The sequence below is a fragment of the Centropristis striata genome, chromosome 19 (assembly GCF_030273125.1).
Source record: "Centropristis striata isolate RG_2023a ecotype Rhode Island chromosome 19, C.striata_1.0, whole genome shotgun sequence".
Lineage (NCBI taxonomy): Eukaryota > Metazoa > Chordata > Actinopteri > Perciformes > Serranidae > Centropristis > Centropristis striata.
In genome coordinates, this window is record NC_081535.1 from 31,162,309 (window position 1) to 31,184,080 (window position 21,772).

Consider the following 21,772-nt stretch of genomic DNA (forward strand, 5'->3'; position numbering starts at 1 on the left):
CCTGGCCTTATTGAAGAACTGGAGACCAGTAGCTCTACTATGCACAGATTACAAATTGTTATCCAGAGCTCTGTCAAACAGGCTCAAGGTTCTGGGGATTATTGTTAATGCCGACCAGAACTATTGCGTGCCGGACAGAACAATAATGGACAACGTTTTCCTCTTGTGTGACGTTATTGATGTGAATTGTACAATGTTGACTGTGGTGTGTTGTCCCTGGATCAGGAAAAAGCTTTCGACAGGGTTAATCAATCATATTTGTTGGCTGCACTGAGGACAGTTGGTTTTGGTGATGGTTTTGTGTCTTGGGTTGGTGTTTTGTACAGTGGGGCCCAGTGCATGGTAAAGATGGGGGCGGGGCTGAGCCGACCTATCCCTGTGCAGCGAGGGATCAGACAGGGTTGTCCTATTGCAGGACAACTCTATAGTTTAGCCATCGAGCCCTTGCTGTGCAGGTTGAGGGGTCGAGCTATAGTGTCCAACGAGCATGTAGTAGGACGGCTAAGGTGGTAGCAACTGATTCAGTGCCGCCCAGCTGAGATACAGAGAGACATGTAGTAGGACTTCTACAGGTCACAGTGTTAGGAGTTGGGTGGGGAGTGAGCTGGTCAGAGAATTGGGTGCTGATTGCTGTAAAGAAGGATGCAAATGTGTCCGCGGTGACAGCGTAACAGTAATCTGGTTTCTCCTCAAAATGATTTGATAAAGGGCCTTTGAAAACCAAAACTCTTTTCCTTCTCTCCTCTCCTTGTTTCCTCTCCTTGTCTCCTTTCCTCTTCGATGTCCTGCTGTCTTACAGAAAGTACTTTGACCATCAAATCGGGGCAAAAGCTGAAAAAGCTGAAGCTTGTCGAACATCTTTTCAACAAACAGCCTCAGATTTTATTATTTGTCGACAGAATTTAGAGAAGCTTCTGGTTCGTCAGTGAGGCTGAAAACACAGGGAGCTCTGATGAAGCTGGAGATGATAAGACATATTTATTTACAGTCCGCTCATCAGCTGTGAAGTGATTGTGTCTGATTAATAAGAACAAGGAAACAAACAACACGCTGACGGCATTTGTTTGTTTGCACTCTGTCCTTGTTTTTCACTGCAATATATAAAATCTATATAAATCTATAAGTCCTGCAGCTCTATGGAATCAGTACAATCAGAACAACTCAAACATGTCTTTGTGCAGAATAACACAATTGAAATGACAGAAAAATAACATTTTTTTCCACATTTGTTCATATTAAAGTATTGTCATGTTTCCAGCCTCTCCTGTCCTCTCCTCTCTGCTCTGTGTAAACAGCCTCTCCTGTCCTCTCCTCTCTGCTCTGTGTAAACAGCCTCTCCTGTCCTCTCCTCTCTGCTCTGTGTAAACAGCCTCTCCTGTCCTCTCCTCTCTGCTCTGTGTAAACAGCCTCTCCTGTCCTCTCCTCTCTGCTCTGTGTAAACAGACTCTCCTGTCCTCTCCTCTCTGCTCTGTGTAAACAGATTTCCAATGAATATTTGTCTCGTGACCGTTGGTCTCAGCAGAATCAATCATGTCTTCATGTGGTTGAAATCGTCACTGAAAATCTAAAATCAAGCATTCGGGTCTGGGTCGCAGGGGTGGCAGACAAAGCCAGCTATTCCCCACGCCCCACTCCCCAGCACGGTTATCAAACTTGCTTTAAATTTTTAAAAATGAATGGCTAAAATCTTCAATGATAATCAGATTCAGCTTCATTTGTTTTTCAGATTGCAGTCGTTATTCACTAGCACACATTTTACGCTCCCCAAAAGGTAAATATTCTCACTTTGAAGCATGCACACAGTTAACTTCTTTTATAACTCTCTCTCTCTCTCACACACACACACACACACACACACACACACACACACACACACACACACACACACAGCTCCATATTCACAAACACTCTGTCACGCTGAGCCTTTCCCTCCAATCAATTTGCGACACTCTTGTCTGAAACATACTTTAATGTTCCAGTGCTCTTTCTTCTGCCACCGCTATTTAACACACTGCTGTATTATCCTCTTATCTCTCTTTCTCTCTCTCTCTCTCTCTCTCTCTCTCTCTCTCTCTCTCTCTCTCTCCATCTCTCTGACTTTGAATCTTCACATCATGCTTTCAGATTCCAGTCGACAGGTGATTTAAGAGGCACAGACAGTCTCCACAGAGACACACACACACACACACACACACACACACACACACACACACACACACACCGCTATCTGCAGCAGGAGACATGTAAGTTTGAGCAGACGTGTGCAGATTGATGCTGTTATTGGTCGGATTTTGGGGAAAAAATTGAGATGTTACACACTACCTGCACTTGCACTGTCTCTGTTTCTGTGTGTGTGTGTGTGTGTGTGTGTGTGTGTGAGAGAGAGAGAGAGAGAGAGAGAGAGAGAGAGAGAGAGAGAGAGAGAGGGAAAGAAAGTGCTTTTGAAGTTGCATTGGTTGCAGCTCTCCTGCTTTGACCATGTTTGTACTTGTGTTGTGTTAATCTGAGAGAGCAGAACCCAATTTACAGAGCTGCGAGTCTATTTCACAGCTGTTTGACCACACACACACACACACATACACACACACACACACACACACACAGGCGCACACACACACCCAGAGAGAAAGTGTAAATGACGATGTATTGCTCGGGGCTTCTGACATTTAAACACTCCTCAGAAACATGTGTGAGTGTGTGAGGCAGACGCAGAGTCGGCGAAGGAGTGTTTGTGTGTGTGTGTGTGTGTGTGTGAGTATGTGTAATGTAGTATGACCAATCACAGAGCTACTGATGGAGTGATGGAGAGCGAGAGGGGCGAACAAGTGAAATGGAAACATGTTTGCACACAAAGTGAGACGTAAACAAACACAGAGGAGATTATGTGAATGCATTGGTTCTTTTATATGTATTTAAAAACTGTTTATACACTTATTTTTTTAAACAAACGTTTCATATTCTTGTGTATTCTTTCAGCCGTCTCTCTTTGTTAATCTAAAAAAAAAAAAAATGTCTAAAAAGACAGACAAAAAATTACCCAAAAAAAAGAGACAAAGTTCTTCACATAAAAGTGCATATAATAGTACAATAAAATACAGGACTGACAAAGGTAAAAGAAACAAAAAGGGCTTAAGACATTGCCTGCAAGAATTAAAATAAAGCAAAAGAAAAAGGGATAATTTAAAGGAACTGATTACAAAGGGACACTATTAGCTAGCATTTGCTAGAGGAAGACGGAAATGGAAGGCAAGAGAAAAGAGGCGAGGCTTCAAGTGAGACTTAAAACAGCGTTTTAACAACATTTAGGGACTGTGCTGCTCGGATGTGGAGGGGGGCAGAGTCTGGAGCTTGTTTTTAACCTGGACCTGGGCACCTCCAACAGCATTTGATCAGCTGACCGTAGTGCTCTGGAGGGGGTGTGGTGGTGCCGAAGGTCAGACAGGTACGTTGGGGCCAGACCATGGAGGGATTATAAATTATCAGCAGGAGTTTGTAGTTGCTGCGGTAACGGATGGGGAGCCAGTGGACCAATGCGAGGGGTGATGTGATCGCGTTTTTTCTGCAGGGGAGGAGTCGGACGGCTGTGTTCGGGACCAACTGCAGGTGACGAAGCTGCGATGGATCCATGCCGGTGTAGAGAGCGTTCAATAGTCCAGTTGAGAAGTGATGGTCTCAAGGTCACTCCGAGGCAGGTAGGCTTTGATCTTAGCTAGTGTTCTTGGGTAAAAAAACTCCTAACTACTGCACCAACCTGCTGCTCAAACTTGAAGGCACTATCGAAAATCACGCCAAGAACAGCAACACCCGTGAAATGTGGAGAGGAATCAACACCATCTCTGGTTACAACAACAACAACAAGAAAAGATGGGTGATGTAGAAAGAGCTGATGAACTCAACCAGTTCTTCAACAGATTCAGTACAGCGGCCTCGCCCTATTCCAATGTAGCTTCACCTCCTCCTCCTTCACTTACACCTCCTCCTCTTCAACATGTGTACATTTCCAAAGCAGCGTCCACCCCTCCTCTTACACCTGAGCCTTCACCCTTGTCTGTCACAGAGATGGGGGTGAGGTTGGAGCTGGGAAGACTTTGCTCTGGGAAGGCTGCTGGCCCAGTTGGTGTGTGTCCAAGGCTGCTCAAGGACTGTGCTGCCCAACTGTGTCAACCTCTCCACAAGATCTTCAACCTCATTCTACAGTTGGGGCGAGTGCCTGCACTGTGGAAGATTTCCTGTGTGCCGGTACCAAAAATAAAATGTCCAGCTGAACTTAATGACTACAGACCAGTAACCCTCACTTCTCACATCATGAAGACCTTGGAGCGGCTGATTCTACACCTACTGAGAGTTGAAGTCAGAGACAAACCCGATCCCCTTCAGTTTGCATACAAACAACACATTAAAGTGAACGATGCTGTCCTCTACATGCTTCATCCTCCTTGCTCATCTGGAGGAAACTGGTGCTTATGTGAGAATCATGTTTTTATTTTTCAAACGCATTCAACACCATCCAACCCAACACACTCAAAAACAAGCTGACAGAGATGGGAGTGGATCTTTCCTTCATCTCCTGGATCACAGATTACCTGACAGGAAGACCACAGTATGTCAGGTTGGGCAACTGTGTTTCTGGGACATTAATGAGCAGCACAGGAGCTCCACAAGGCACTGTTCTGGCTCCATTCCTGTTCACACTGTACACAGCAGACTTCAAATACAACTGTGAGTCCTGCCACATCCAGAAGTACTCAGATGACACTGATATTATGGCGTGTATCAGGACTGGACAGGAATCTGATTATAGGGATCTGATAAAAGCCTTCAGTGGCTGGAGTCACAAGAACTATCTCCTACTGAACACCTCAAAGACTAAGGAAATTATCATAGATTTCCGCAGGTTCAAGCCCCCCATTTAGCCAGTGAATACCTGTGGGGTGGACATGGAGGTGGTGCTAAGTTATAAGTATCTAGGTGTATACCTGGATAATAAGTTGGACTGGTCCCTAAACACAGACTCTCTCTACTAGAAGGGGCAGAGCTGCCTCTTTTTCTTCTTGAAGCTCAGATTCTGGACATGTGTAGTAAGATGCTGCAGATGTTTTATCAGTCTGTGGTGGTAGTGTGTTGTTTTATGCTGCAGTCTGCTGGGGAGGCAGCATCACACACAGAGATGAAGGCGGTTGGACAGACTGGTCTAAAGAGCTGGTTCTGTGGTTGGAGCCAGGTTGGACACACTGGAGGAGGTGGTGGAGAGATGACCTGTCAACATGTTCCAGGCCATCCTGAAATACCCAGATCATCTGCTACACAAAACCTTTATGGACCAAAAAAACAGCAGTGGACGGCTCCTCTCTCTCTGTTGCAGGACGGAGAGATTCAAAAGATCCTTCTCTCCTACAGCCATCAGGCTGTCTCATTCTAACAGAGATTCTACCAGACTAACTGAATTTTCCCTCAGGGATAAATAAAGTAATTTTGAGTTGATTTGTACATTTCTGACAGAAGGCCAGATGTTGGAGGCGGAAGTGCTGACGGAGCACAAATTCAACCAAACTGCAGCTTTCCAGCAGTGAAACTCTCATAGTAGTCTATGGGAGCTGTGGTGGAGACTCTCATAGGACTCTATGGGAGGTGTGGTAGAGACACTGAGGGTCAGAGAGTTTTATATTGTAATGTGACAGTGTAAAGTCTTGTGGATGGCTGGATACAGAAATAATACGGAGGATGAATCTATGATGAGGAATGAACAAGGCTTATCTCTCTGTAACCTTTCAGTGATGAGACATGTGTTTGAGGCTCATAAGAGTTTTGGAAAGAAAACAGGTTTTCATGAAAGGGCTTCAGTCACACACACACACACACACACACACAGTTATAAATTACAAAGACACGCATTCATTTACGCACACACAGATGGAGCGAGTGGGCCGAGGGTGGCGGCGTTGCGAGGTGGGGGGGTCAGTTCATCTTCATCAGCAGGGAGTCGCTGAGATCTGTATTCTTCTTGCTAATCCCCCCAACATCCCAGAGACTATCACTCACTGCTGCTGCAGCCTGGATAAGTGTGTGTGTCTATCTGCTCTCACACACACACACACACACACACACTGCAGCGGTACCTGAGATGATGGAGGCATGTCGGAATTCCTCTGAGAAATGGATCGGCTCGTAGGGAGACGTCTCGTAAAACTCTTCTCCTGCAGAACAAAAGAAGACAAAAAAGCGTTCAGTGAGAGAACACAAACACACAAACACATACACACACACAGCAGCAGCAGCTCTGTCGGCGCTGCCAGGTACACACCTCACCATCTGGGCTCTACCTGGAAACTACCTTCAAAGTCAAATTGTCCGTGCTGTCGTGTGAAAACAACTAAACAAAAAAAAGAAGCTTACAGCAGGGTGCAGCTCAAAAAACACTTCAGGGACAGTAGGCAAATTATACTTCATCTAATAAAACCTTTGCATGCATGCAGCTGCTGCAGCCTGGTGTGTGTGAATTCAGCCACATGTTGGAGGTGATTTTCATGCTCAGGTTTTAAGATTACATGACATAAAATGACCAAGAAAAACAATGTAAAAGGACCAAAAAAATATGTAAAATGACCAAAAAAAAGATGTGATATAGTCAAAACAAGCACAAAATTACCAAAAAAGACATACAGTTTATAAAAGACACAAAATGACCATGATAAAATGGTATAAAGAGACACACAATCACCAAAAAAATACCTAAAATGATATAAAAGAAGAATTTAAGATTTTCGGTTAATTTGGATCCTCTATAAAAACATTTTCCTGCACAGAACGAGTTCAGACTGTTAGTGTTGATACAGAACTCCAGTAATATTCATGTTGCCATTTGTTTGGTATTGTTGTTTCTGAAAATGAACCTCTTGTTTTACCAACAAAAACATGAGCTGGTGTTTTCGTCATCTGACGTGACAGCTGCAGCAAATACAAAAAGGTGTCACCATTTGACAGCGAGCAGATTCCCACAGAGATCATTCACAAAGTCATCTGTCTTTGAAGCATCATCCACACGGAGGCTGTTGCCACAGCAACAGAAACCATCTCAACTCTGACTGAACTGTAAACACGTTTTAGTGTTTTTGTTTGAGGTCGATCTGTTCAGAGAGAAAGAAAGAAAACTTTGAGTTTTCATCTTCAAATCAAATCCCCATCACTGATTTTAATGTATCAAGTTTTATTATTATTATTATTATAATTATTATTCAGTTCTATTCCTGTTTTTATGTTAATTCTTTGTCTTTTTGTGTTTATTATTATCGTGATGTCAAACAGAATTAAAGCAAAAATATCGTAACTGCAATGAAAAAATTTTTTAATTGTAAGTAAAATAGTTTTGTGTTAAAAAACTGCATTTTTGTTGGAAATCCAAAAATGGTTGCAAACCTAAAAAGTGTTTGTTTGCTATTCTATTTTTTTTAAATAATAATAATAATTATAATTATTATTATTATTATTATTATTATTATTATTTGCAAATCTGAGAATTTTAATCAAAAATCTAAAACCTTTATTTGAAAATCTTAAAATTTTGTTTGCAAATCAAAAAACAATTCTGGTAAATCTGAAATCCATAAATGATCTACATCTAAAAGTTTTGTTTCTTGTAAACCTAAAATTTTGTGTCCAAATCTAAAATTTTGCCTGTGAATCGTGTTGAAATCTAAATGGCTTGTTTTAAATCCTATGACGGAGTCTGAGAGACAGGAGATGTCTCTGTTGGTTTCAACACACCAAATTCAGCTCAGCAGCAAAAAAATGACTTTTGAATTTAGCACCAAAAAGTTTCGAAATCGCAATAAGTCACAAAAGTGCTAAACTTTGCTGCTGTGTTAGCACTTAATTGTTTGTGCATCACATATTCACATCGTTCTGTCTGAGTCGCAGCTAGAAGAAAAACACACACACAAACACAGATAGATGTCACTTCAGGACAACAGAGCAGCTCAAGAAAACACACACACACACACACACACTGACAGCTCCAGAACACACACACATACTGACAGCTCCAGAACACACACACTGACAGCTCCAGAACACACTGACAGCTCCAGAACACGTATACTGACAGCTCTAGAACACACACTCTAACAGCTCCAGAACACACACACTGACAGCTCCAGAACACACACACACACACACACTGACAGCTCCAGAACACACACACTGACAGCTCCAGAACACACACACTAACAGCTCCAGAACACACACTCTAACAGCTCCAGAACACACACACTAACAGCTCCAGAACACACACACTAACAGCTCCAGAACACACACTCTAACAGCTCCAGAACACACACACTAACAGCTCCAGAACACACACACTAACAGCTCCAGAACACACACTCTAACAGCTCCAGAACACACACACTAACAGCTCCAGAACACACTCTAGCTCCAGAACACACACTCTAACAGCTCCAGAACACACACTGAGATCTCCAGAACACACTCTATCAGCTCCAGAACACACACACTGACAGCTCCAGAACACACACTCTGATAGCTCCAGAACACACACTCTGGGATGAAACAGAAAAGAGTTTCCTGTTAGCTTAGCTTATCACAAACACTGAAATAGGGGGAAACTGCTAGCCTGGCTGTGTTAATATTTTTCACACAACAAATAAACACGGTGAACTCTGGTCATGCATGTTTTCCAGAAAACCTTAATAAAGTGTTAAACCATGTTATACTGGTATACATGGAGGTTAAATGTTCAAAAACGTCTGCAGACTGCAAATTTTTCTACTTAAATTAACAATATTATTATTATTACTATAATTGTTATAATTAGGATTATTACCATATTTATTATTATTATTATAGCATTATTATTATTATTATTATTATCATATTATTTATTTTCTAACTACCATAACCCTGCTGTATTATTTCTTGAGGAACTTTTTGTTAAGTGGCCTGTAATAAAAAATACATGAATAAATAAATGTTATGTGCATGTCATTCAACGAACTAAACTAAGTGAAACATATTGATTTCTAGTGAAAGGACTCTTTATATCCTGCATCAGGCATCAGCAGGATTTCTGTAAACTGAAGCTTCATGCTCTCTGAGAGACTCACGCTTCATCCTGTTTGGTTTATTTTCCTTATGTTGATTTATCTCATGTCATTTTACAGAAAACGGATATCTGCAGGATATGTGTTTGGACACATTCATGACAGTCTGACAAACCTGAGCGGCTTCACTGAGTTCATCCAGAGGCAGACAGGTTTGTGTGTGTGTGTGTGTGTGTGTGTGTGTATGTGTGTGTGTGTGTAGCCTGCAGCAGCTGTGATTTGAGCTGTCTGCTTCATATCGGCTGAACTCGGGTGTTAAAGCAGTGTTTCTGATCATCGCAACTTGTAATTGGAAAAAAAAATCTTGTTTAAAAGCTTCAAAGAAAAGTTTCTAAGATTACATTCAGTGTTTAACAAAACTAGGTGTGTTCCTGTGAGGAGCATTGTTCACACTCTTCTCTGAGTTCTTCTTTTTGCCTTTTTATGTCATGTTGTCACATATGTGGAGCATTTACAGACTGCAGACCCAGTTTTTGTTTGATTGTTTATAAAATATATCAGATTCTTAAGAAGTGGCTCAAGTCTGCAGCATTTCTTTTCTCAGTGAAACCCTGAAAGAGTTGTTTCACCCAGCAGCCACAAGCTCTCTGAACCCTTCAAACCACCAACGACCTGCTGAATCCTCGTCCTCATCCACCTTCCTGCTGACTTAAACACAATCAGGCTAATATTAGCTGCTTGTTAAGTCTTGTGTTGTTGCACTTGCTTGATGTTTGGCTGTTAGTTGCTGAGTTCTCAAGTTTTTGATCTGAAGTGAAGTAAACGTAAATGTTTTATGTGGAAATATGTTCATCTGTGCAGCGCTAAGTTTGTTAGCTGCAATCAAAAGTGACGTTATACTGTATAACAACTGTTAACCCTTTGAGCACCAGAGAGGTGACTAAAACACCTTTAATCATAGAAAGAAACTGTAAAAACAGGCATTATGATCAACTTCATTACGGTCCTTAAATGGATCATAAGTTTCAATGTTTCTGTTATAAAAGTGACCAAAACTTGTGTTAAATTTTGATATTTGTGTCAGAATCTCTTTATTCTCCATGTGTCATTTAAAATAAAGTGTTTACACTAACCAGATCCTGTTAAAAACATTAAATTCTGCTCCTCAGAGACACTGTGAAGACATGATTGATTCTGCTGAGACCAACGGTCACGTGACAAATATTCACTGAAAATCTGTTTACACAGAGCAGAGAGGAGAGGACAGGAGAGGCTGTTTACACAGAGCAGAGAGGAGAGGACAAGAGAGGCTGTTTACACAGAGCAGAGAGAAGAGGACAGGAAAGGCTGTTTACACAGAGCAGAGAGGAGAGGACAGGAGAGGCTGGAAACATGACAATACTTAAATATGTACAATATGTGGAGAAAACATTCAGGACACTTGATTTATGTCATTCTAATTGTTATTCTGTACTGAAGCTGCTTGTTGGGGTTCAGAGGGTTAAACTCGGTGCATCACGCTGACTTTGAGTCTGTGATCAGGATGCAGATGTGACTCCTTCGTATGGACTCATTTAAATTTTCTGCTCAGCCGTACGGTTAATGATAACACGCTCTCTGTTTCACCTGAAGGTTAATTATCACAGACATGTTCCTGAATTATCAGCCACCTTGAAACCAGCAGGAGTGTGTGTGTGCGTGTGTGTGTGTGTGTGTGTGTGTGTGTGTGTGTGTGTGTGTGTGTGTGTGTGTGTGTGTGTGTGTGTGTGTGCGTGTGTGTGTGCGTGTGTATGTGTGTATGTATGTGTGTATGTGTGCCTGAGGATGGAAGGTGGAGGTGAGCAGCACTGATGATAAACAGGGCAGATGTTTATGTATGAAGCTGTAAAAGTGATTCTACCTGCAGGCATGGACACACACACACATACACACACACACACACACACACACACACACACACGCTCACACACTCACACACTCACACACACACACACAAACAATGTGAAGAACATTATGAAAAAACACTTGTATGTTTTGTGCTGGAGGCGTTTCTTATTGCAATTATTGACTTGGTGTGTGTCTGTGTGTGTGTGTGTGTGTGTGTGTGTGTGTGTGTGTGTGTGTGTGTGTCGGCGGTCCCAGATGGAGCCAACAAGTGTGAAGAATGAGCATCTCGTCACTTCACACCTCTCAGATCTTTGTAGTTCATGAACCTGTGACACACTGAGAGCTGGGAGACAAACATGTCTTTGTGCAGAATATATATATATATATAGATATATAATGGCAGAAATCTGAAAAATATAATTATATAAACACTTTATTTATTAATTTAAAATACTTAATACTTAATTATTTTGTTTTTTCTATTTTTTTGAGTCATTTACTTATTTATTTGTGATTTTATTCCATAACCTGTTATATGGTATAAAGATATAAATGTAGAGAGAGATTGCAGTTAATAAAAACCTGGATAAGATTATTCTCATAATAATAATCAATATTATTATTAAAGATTCTCACAGATTGCTGTCATTTCCCTTATTATTGTTATTATTTGTATTATTTAATTATTTCTTTTCGAACAAACATAACCCTACAGCAGATAATAACAACCTGGGTAATGAGTTCAGCTTTGGTGCAGACGGTAACTCTCCTGCAGGAAGCTGCTGCTCTCTGAACGGAGCTGCTGCCAGTAATTGCAGACACAGAGCACTACTTTTGCCAATACATCCGCCTTTTTCTCTTTTTATTCCTTTCATCTCCCCTCAGCAGCAATCTATGGACATTACAGACGGACAGGAATAGAGTCGACAGCAGCAGCAGCCTGCTCCTCTGCAGCCGGAGCACGTCTCAGCCTTGTTTGTGTCTCATCCAGTCTCATGTGACAGTGTTGGAGTGAATTAGTCGAGCTCGGCAGGACAGTGATGATCCCCGCTCTGTGACTGCAGACGGGCGCCATGCCAGGGACGCCCAACGCCACACACACGCCAAATGCCACACGTGCCCAACGCCACACACGCCCTGTGCCACACATACGCCCAATGCCACACACACGCCTAACGTTAACACGCCCAACACCACACATGCCCAACGCCACACACACGCCCAATGTTAACACGCCCAACACCACACATGCCCAACGCCACACACACGGCAAACGGCACAAACACGCTCAGCACCACACACACGCCAAAAGTCACACACACACGCCCAGCGCCACACACGGGCCTACGCCACACACACGCCCTATGCCACACACACGCCCAATGCCACACACACGCCCAATACCGCCCAATGCCACACACACACCCTACGGCATACACACGCCCAATGCCACACACACGCCCAATACCGCCCTACGCCACACACACGCCCAATGCCACACACACGCCTAATGCCACACACGTCCAATACCGCCCTACGCCACACACACGCCTAACGTTAACACGCCCAACACCACACATGCCCAACGCCACACACACGGCAAACGCCACAAACACGCTCAGCACCACACACACGCCAAAAGTCACACACACACGCCCAGCGCCACACACGGGCCTACGCCACACACACGCCCTACGCCACACACACGCCCAATGCCACACACACGCCTAATGCCACACACGCTCAATACCGCCCAATGCCACACACACGCCCAATACCGCTCAATGCCATACACACGCCCAATGCCACGCACATGATCAATCCCACACACACACCCTACGCCACACACATACGCCCAACTCCACACTCACGGGCGGCGAGTGAGTGCAGGGAAATTAGGGGCAGTGTTTGAAACGGGACATCTTGAGAACCTGTAGAACAGCATAAAGAACACTAGCACCTGCAAAATAACCTAAAGATCAGTCCGAAAGAACCCTAGAACCAGATAAATAACCTGTAGAACAGCCTTAAACACTAGAACCAGCAAAAGAACCTAAAGATCATCCATAAAGAACCCTTGAATCATCTTCAGAACCTGTAGAACAACCCTAAAGAACCCTAGAGCATCTTCAGGACCTGTAGAACAGCCTAAAGAACTCTTGAACCAGCTAAAGAACCTGTAGAGGAACCTTAAATAACCCTAGAACCATCTTGGAAACCTGTAGAAAAGTCTAAAGAATGCTTGAACCAACTAAAAAACCTGTAGAAGAACCTTAAACCATCTTGAGAACCTGAAGAACAGCCTTAAGAACACTAGAACCAGCTAAATAACGTCACGGGCGACGAGGGAATGAGTGGAGAGGAATTAAGGGCAGTGTTCGAAACGGGACTGTAGTCAATGTTAATGTGCCAAAGATTAAAGACAAAATGTTGTTGAGTTGGGGGATCCTGGCACGGCACAGAGTGTTCCTGCAGACGCCAGGGGAAGTGTCACGGCGCCGTGAATAAGCCACTCCGTGCTGAGTGTTTACCTGCAGGATAAAGGCTGCTGTAATCCTCAGTCCATTTCCTGTTAAAAGGTAAAAAGAAAACAAGCTCTTTGATCAGCTGAGGCGATGCTAAGCTCGCCTGCTGCAGCCGGAGCTCAACACAAAAATACAGAGTTTATTTATCAGTTTACTCTGATGTCATATTTATACAATAATAAACAACTCAAACGTCCTGATGTGTGATTGCAGCCACACCCAGCAGCTGAGTCAGGTTCCTCTCAGCTCAGAGAGAAACAAGCAAACTCACACTGTGGGGCCTTCTCATTGGATGATCACAATATTAAATCTATTGGATGGGAATCTTTCAGGAGAAGAGATCTCTGAAAGATTCTTCATCTTCAGATTCCTTTTTTTTTGCTGCTTTATTGTTACTCTTGCAAGCAATGTCTTAGAACACTAGAACCAGTAAAATAACCTAAAGTACAGCCCCTAAGAACACTAGAACAAGCTAAAATACATGTAGAACAACTTAACAACCATTAGAAGCAGTTAACAAATGTGTAGAACAGCCTTAAACATGAGAACCAGTAAAATAACCTAAAGAACAGCCCTAAAGAACACTAGAACCAGCAAAATAAGCTAAAGAACAGCCCTAAAGAACCCTAGAACCACCTGAGAACCTGTACTCCTAACGATCATTCGAAGCAGCTAGCATTTATAACAGCCTTAAATACTAGAATTATATAATTTTAGAGTTCTCCCTACTTGTTGCCATGATTGTGCTGTTTTCATAGAGCTGCACAATTTATATTTATTTCATAATTGCATTTTATTATTATTATTTATGTTCTATTCTTATACAGCACCAACTGTAACAACGCAACTTCTATTTTTTTTACATTTTCCCACTGTGGCCTTTTATTTCACTGCAATATAATAAATACGTTACTTCAAACAGCATTGTTCATTTTTGTCTCGACATGGACATGAACCCCCAGGGCCCGTTCTAACCACTAATAAAACACTTTTAGAAAATTTAAAAATGAATAAATAAATAAAAACTGGTTCTCTGAATCTGAAACTCAGTTTGGTCACCTCACACACACATACATACATACATACATACAGACATACATATATATATATATATATATATATATATATATATAATGAACAAGTGTGAGTAGGAGTGACTGATGCTGACACAGCATCAATATATCATCTTTTGGAAAACTCAATTTGAATTTTGAGTCAATTTGAAGACAAATTAAAATACATTTTTGTGGTTATTCTGATAAAATCTGAGAACTAAAATATAAGTGATTAAAGGCCTGGATGCAAAACTCGTCTCCGTATCAAACTTTAATCTCCAGCCGTCCAGCAGCTTTAAAGGGATGAATGCTGATGAGCGTCACACAGCAGTCAACACTTTTCCTCCAAAACAAATGAGGACGGTGGGAGCAGACAGCAGATGTTTTCAATCACTCTGAGTGTAATGAGACGCTCAAGTGTGTTTTGAATTATGTTGATTGCATTACATGATTCTGAAGCAACGCTGCTTTAAGGAACACACCCATTTAATTGGGAGGCCATTCCAGCTGCTGCCAGACACCTTTTATTCCTGTGTGCAGGACGCAGGATGCCGTGCTGCACTGCGTCTTCTGCACACAAATCTGCATGTGTGCATTTTAACTGCTTGTATGTAGGAAGTGTGTGTGTATCTGTGTGTCAAGGTGCGTGCAATAAGCTGAATTTGAGGAATCTCAAAGTGCTTAGTTGCACTCCTCCTTGCTGCTCCTCTCAGCTTTCACTGCCCCCTTTTTAATAATTACTGACAGAAGAGGAGAGAGCGTCCACCCTCTGAATCTGTTTTCTGTCCCGTCAGGTTGGTTTCTGTCGTCTGATCGAGAGCTGCAGCATCAGTTTTCCACATGCTCGTTCCTCTTTTAATTCCTTTAAGAAGCCATTATTCATATTGTTGCAAAAACAATTAATCAACTGTATCAACAAACCTTTGAATTTATTATAGCAAAACTACAAGATCTAAAGCAGCACTTTCTGCATCCTGGGGTCCTTAAACAGTCTGTGAGCTGCATAAATCGGGTCTGACTGGAAAGCTGAGACTCTTGTGGATTCAATGAGTCCAATCTCACAAGGTTCATCCTCACATATTTGATATCCTCATGGGAGGGATAGCATTTATGATTTACCCCATTTACATTTTTGACGCCCCGTTGAGTGAGGAATCCTATAACTGTTAGAGATAAAATCCCTACATTAATGGTGCCCCGTGTGAGGCATCATATATTTTTAATAAGGCATCCTAAAATCCCTACACTGGTTAATAACTGACCTGCAGATATCTGAATGAAAATAAGTTATGTGTTTCCCCATGAGTCTCTTTACAGACAAGCTGTAACCTGCAGTAAAATGTGTTATTGTGTCCTCTCGTGTGTGAATCTTTGTTCATCCATGAAACTTTACCACCACAAACTAGAGACCGAGAGCATTCAGAGGATGGATGGCTGAGACACTAGATTCACAATAAGGGGCTTTCTCAGCAGGAAACACAACACAAATGCTGTCATAAAATCACACAAAATACACAAATCTACTAAATGTCAAAAGTTTCTGAAACCAAATCACAGCATGGATTTTTCTCTGCTGTTCTAAAGGTCTTGGAGTCTGAATGTGGGATTCTGGAGGGAGTTTAAGACATTTTATTAATTTGAGCAAAACAAAGCGGCTAAATTTAGCACCAAATCTGTGTAACAAATGGTATCAAGCCATAAGATTACTGCAACAACTTGTGAGATGTAACTGACAGAATTGTTGATTTCTAACCTCCAACAAGCAATCATTAAACTTTTAAAACCCTCTCTAAGACTGACTGGGAGCCACTGGTGTTAAACTGAAGGTTTTTCTGACTGACTTCAACAACAAGCAGGTACAACATTTGATCTGATTGGTTTTTCTCATGAAACTAAATTTGTGAATGTTCTGTAGAGTTTAATGTTTGTCCCATAGAGGAACCAAGAGACAATTTATGTTAGATATTATGCCATTATAACTGTGTTATTATGCACAAATGAGTTTACCATATTAAATATTTAAAAAATAAGTACACAGCTCGTAAAATGTGACAAAAGCAACAAAAAAACAACCCAAAGGTGTTTGATGGCGTTCAAAGGATTAATTTTTACTTTGGACCAACAAACATCCACCTGTGTGCAGATGTTACTAAAAACTTAAATGAAAAAAAACAATCTTGTTTATTTTAAAGAACTTTTCTGTATTTTCAGAGATTGTTTGGCGAGTGTTGTGTCGTGTTCCCTGCTGTAATTATGAAAACTTCCTGACATGATATCCTGACATGATTAGATCCAACAGATTCCTTAGATCATCTAGTTTCATAGATATATGTATATCTACAGTATATGCCTACAATTGAAGAAGAAAACTGCAAAAAGTCAAGGTTAAATTTTTTACTTTGGATAGACAAAAGTCTAATCTCTTAAAATCATGTTTTTATGTTAAATCTCGACCTGAAAAGTAACTAAAGTGTCAGCTTAACGTAGTGCAGTACAGGTATACAGTTATATTAAATTGAAATACTCAAGTAAAGTACAAGTACCTCAAAATTACAGTACTTGAGAAAATGTACTTAGTTACTTTCCACCGCTGAAAATGTGTTGATTATCTTTATTTTATTCATGTTCCCAAGATGTATATTATACACATAATATACAAAACAGACAAATAAATCTGTTTGTGTGTGGAGTGACAGGCTGCAGAGGGACCAATTACTTTACAAAGCTCAACATTTACATCTTATATATATGATACTGTTCAGAGAAGTCGTGATTAGATTCACGTTTATCTGCCGTCTCCTAATCCGTGAACTTATCAACAGAGATCATCGAGTGATCAGGACGTCTGATGAAACTTTGGTGAGAGCGACATGTTCAACAGAGGCTAAACCTGTCAGTGTGTGTGTGTGTGTGTGTGTGTGTGATGGGGGAGCTGACAGAGGGAGAAATTTGTTTTTCTTTACCCTTAATGAGTACACACATACACACACACACACACACACACACACACACACATACATACACAGTAATTAGAGTGATTAGGGCTGAAATTATTCTCAGTTTCTTCATTGGCAGTGCTCAGCAGTGTGTGTGTGTGTGTGTGTGTGTGTGTGAGAGAGAGAGAGAGAGAGAGAGACAGAGAGAAACAGCTTTACATACAACACATGCCATATGTGCTCAGCTTGTGTCTCTGTGTCCTCCTGAGGCCTCATTACATAAAGTTCATCTTCCACTGCTGTTTATGGAAGCAAAGAAAAAACACTTGAATTTTACAGGAAAAGTACATCATGTGAGATTTAAATTTAAATGTGCAACATTTCTGCATTTCAATGACTAAAAAAACGACTAAACATGCGGGAGATTCAGCTGGGTTGTATATATTCTCTTAGTTGTGTCACTAATGGATCCAGTTCAATGCCACAACACACACACTGGTATTTTTCATCTCCCATTACATTCATATGAATCCAAGACTGACATACATGTTGTAGGGCTGGGCGATATGGCAAAAAAAATAATCACAATATATTTTTTCATATTGTCCAATTATCACGATTATTTATAGATTGTTTATATATTGTAACCCTAACCCTAACTACCAGTTTTAAAGCATCTGTACTGAAAACTAAAGAAACGAGAGATTAGTTCGATAACTGATTCATATGAACATATGAAGTAAATAACAAAGCAAATCAAATAAGATGAACATAGAAAAATATCAAAACAATTTTACTCAACAGTACAACAATGTAGAAAAATATAAAATAACACAGCAAACTACTTTACAGACCTGAGTGTTTTTTGCAGGTATGCAAGACCCAAAATAAACAAATTGTGAGCCTAATTTCTTTTATTGGAATGTAGCTCGTACGGCGCAATTTCTGCAAAAGATGACGTGATTGATTGCTGCTTTGGTCTGGTGGCTGCACCGCTAGTAGTGGCTGAACTGCTAATGCTACATGTGCTGGCAGCAGTGGTAGGCTGTGCAGACTCTGCTACCATTTTCTGCTTTCCACATAATCACTTGGGTGATACTTCCCCAAATGATTAAACAAATTAGTTGTTGTTAGAAAGCCCAAGCTGTTAACGTTCCGACATTCCGATGCTATTGAATGCACCATACCTGTGTGTGAATTGCCGTGCTGTGAACATTAGATTTCTCTGGATACATCGCGATCACTCGATTTTGCTGATGAATCATCATCACATCAGCCGACATTGTCTTGTTAGTTTCTTTTGTCCCAGTAAGAAACTTTTCCATTCTCAGAATCCTTTCGCCACGGCATTTGTTTGTTGTACGTCCCCAAAAAGAGTTTGATACTGAAAACACAAGCTTTCCCTGCTACATGTTCTGGCCTGAAGACATAAAAAACACCCAGGAGCCATCTCATGCCCCCTGACAAGCCTCTGCCACCCCCACCCCCTCAGCCCCCGGTGGCCTGGCTTAATGACGTGTGTCACTCCGGCCACTAGAGGTCACTGCTAACCAAACTAAATAACAGCGGTAATTAGCTGCAGACTTGGTTTTTGGTTTTTCGTAATTTTTGGTCGTTTGACTTTGTTGTATGTCAAAGGACGTTCAACATGTTTGTTAGAGGAAACGCTGAAAGTTAAACAAATCTATGTTTAGAAGAAAACTCATCTCTCTCTCTCTCTCTCACACACACACACACACAGAAGTTTCCTGTGAGTCAGCATTGAACAAAATGAGCACTTAAGTTTGTCTGCTTCCACATAATCAATATCACCAATTTCACTTCTGCAGCTTGACAATAACCATCTCTGTGTGTGTGTGTGTGTGTGTGTGTGTGTGTGTGTGTGTGTGTGTGTGTGTGTGTGTGTGTGTATGTGTGTGTTAATAAACATGGGGCATTTTGACATAATGAAATAAGTACAGAGCAGCAGCCTGGTTAAGTGATGGTTGTTACATTAAACAGTCACTAAACTATATTTTTATATCATGTAATTCAGGAAGTGACTTCCTGTTAGTGAGACAGCATAACAACCAGAGAAACGTGAACTAAACTTCCCACATCATTCATGCATGTTTATGCAACAGGAGTTTCTCACTATACAATCATTAAAAACACAATTCTTAAACTGCAGGAGTTTCCAACATTATCATGCTGTTTTAAGTTTATTAACAATAAGGTTGTTTCTCATCAACCACCAAAAACAAAACAAAATTCTTGCAGAAATCTATTAAATTTGAAAACTTTCTTAAATTTTACTGGTATCCTGCTAAAAATTTTTTAAATCTTGGCAAAAAATGACTATTTTTTATGAACCTATTTATTATTTATTTCATTAAGAAATCTTTATGATCATAAGTGGTTTCTCAGCATTTTACAGCTCGACATATAATCGCCAAAATAAAATGCAATTCTTGCAGAAATGTAAAAAAATATGGAAAGCTTCTGAAACCAATTTTATCTTTACAGAAACTAAAAATAACATGTTTAATTCCTTATTTATTTGATTTAAAAAGCTTTCTTTAGTATATTAACAATAAGAGGTTTCTAAGCAGTTAACACAAAACAAGTTTTCGACATAAAAAAATTGAATTTTTGCTGAATTCTACAAAATATGAAAGCTTTTGAAACAAAATCACAGCATGGATTTCTCTCTGATGTTCCTCAAGTTAAAGGTTTCTGTTTGTGGGATTCTGGCGTAAGTTTTAGACATTTTGTGCATTTTTATTTTTTGTATTTGTTGGATTTAAAAGCTTTCTTCAGTATATACACAATATGGGGTTTCTTTGTAAGACAAATGCCAAAAAAAAAAATCTGAAATCTCAGAAATATCACAAGCTTTTGAAACCCGATCACAGCATGGATTTCCCTCTGCTGTTCCTCAATATAAAGGTTTCTGAATGAGGGGTTCTGGAGGCGTTTTCGACATTTTTATTGATCCTCAAATGATCAGAAATGGTTAAATTTAGCACCAAATGTGTGTAAAAAACATTATCAAACCAAAAACTGCTGCAACACTTTATGAGACATAATCGATGATGAGATCAGACTTCATACAATCATCAAAATGTTTGAAACCCTTATACACCTTCACCATTTTAATTAGTTGATTAATTAATGAATATTGCAGATTACTGCTGAGACGCAGTGCTTTTGCTGACGAATATTTATAAAGATACTTTTCATTCAAGTCATCGTTAATATGAATAAACTTCAGTTCTGTTTTTGAACGATGTTAGTGAGGTTTAAAACTTCAGGAAATATTCTTTTTCATGTTTGATGTTGACACGTTGAGAGCAATAGATTTTCTCTGACATAAACGTGTAAACAGTTTGAGAGTTCCTCTGCAGGAAACTGGCTTCCTCTCGTGGAAATAAGAGACTTTATGAAAACGGAAGATTCTCTTTTCTACATGTGATTAGAGCCACTTATCCCCGGAGGAGTTCCAGAGAGAGGAGGAAGTCTTTCCAGAGCAAGAGAAAAAAATTCCAATTTGAGAGAAATAAATGAGCCGTGACAGGACCAGATCAGATTCTGAATCTTTCTGAGTCCGTCGTCTCCACATGCACAGTTAGAAACACGCTGTCCACACTGATATGCACGCAAAGCTCAAGCTCAAGCTCTGTGTGTGTGTGTGTGTGTGTGTGTGTGTGTGTGTGTGTGTGTGTGTGTGTGTGTGTGTGAGGCAGCTGAGGATGAGATGAGTAAACAGCAAACAGCGGCGTCTCGTCTCTCTGCGGAGCAATACTAATCAGCCTGCAGCTCGCTCATTAGCTTGCATGCTAAACACATCAGTCATTAGTCAGGCTGGTAAATTAGCCGTTTATTTGACTGCATGCTAAATGCCAATGTCAATGTTAAATGTGTAATTTAGCGGGCTGAACTCTCAGCACCTCTGTGATTAGGCTCCGGCTTGGCCCAGTTACCGGACAGAATACTTAGAGCCTGAAATATTAGCATGCATGCTAAAGAGCCCGGGTCGATACTAAGTGCCCTGATCTATTAGCTCGAGGATTTGGCAATCTAGTCCGAGCAATTACTTAAACACTGACTGGTCACTGTGAGCCGGAGCTGCACGCACTAAATCCTGCAGCTTCAGCAGCTTTGACTGTTCACAGCCACAAACAACTGAAACTCTTTCATTAGGAGCACGTCTCATTATTCTGCATCAATTCATTCACTCAGTTTAACCCTCTGAAGCCCAACAAGTAGCTAGAAGTAGTTAAATATATATAAAATCTATATGAATTCCTCCTCCATAAGTCCTGCAGCTCTAT

General features: G+C 40.8%; 1 protein-coding gene across 1 annotated transcript in view; it reads right to left on the reverse strand.

Annotated features, from left to right (window-relative positions):
• Nucleotides 1–21,772, reverse strand: part of gfra2b (GDNF family receptor alpha 2b) — a gene marked incomplete at its 5' end in the record, with an annotated part of 113,181 nt that overhangs the window by 69,255 nt on the left and 22,154 nt on the right. The window contains one exon of the mRNA XM_059357685.1: nucleotides 6,117–6,194. Coding sequence (XP_059213668.1) covers nucleotides 6,117–6,194 — 78 coding nt within the window. The remainder of the gene's footprint in view (nucleotides 1–6,116; nucleotides 6,195–21,772) is intronic.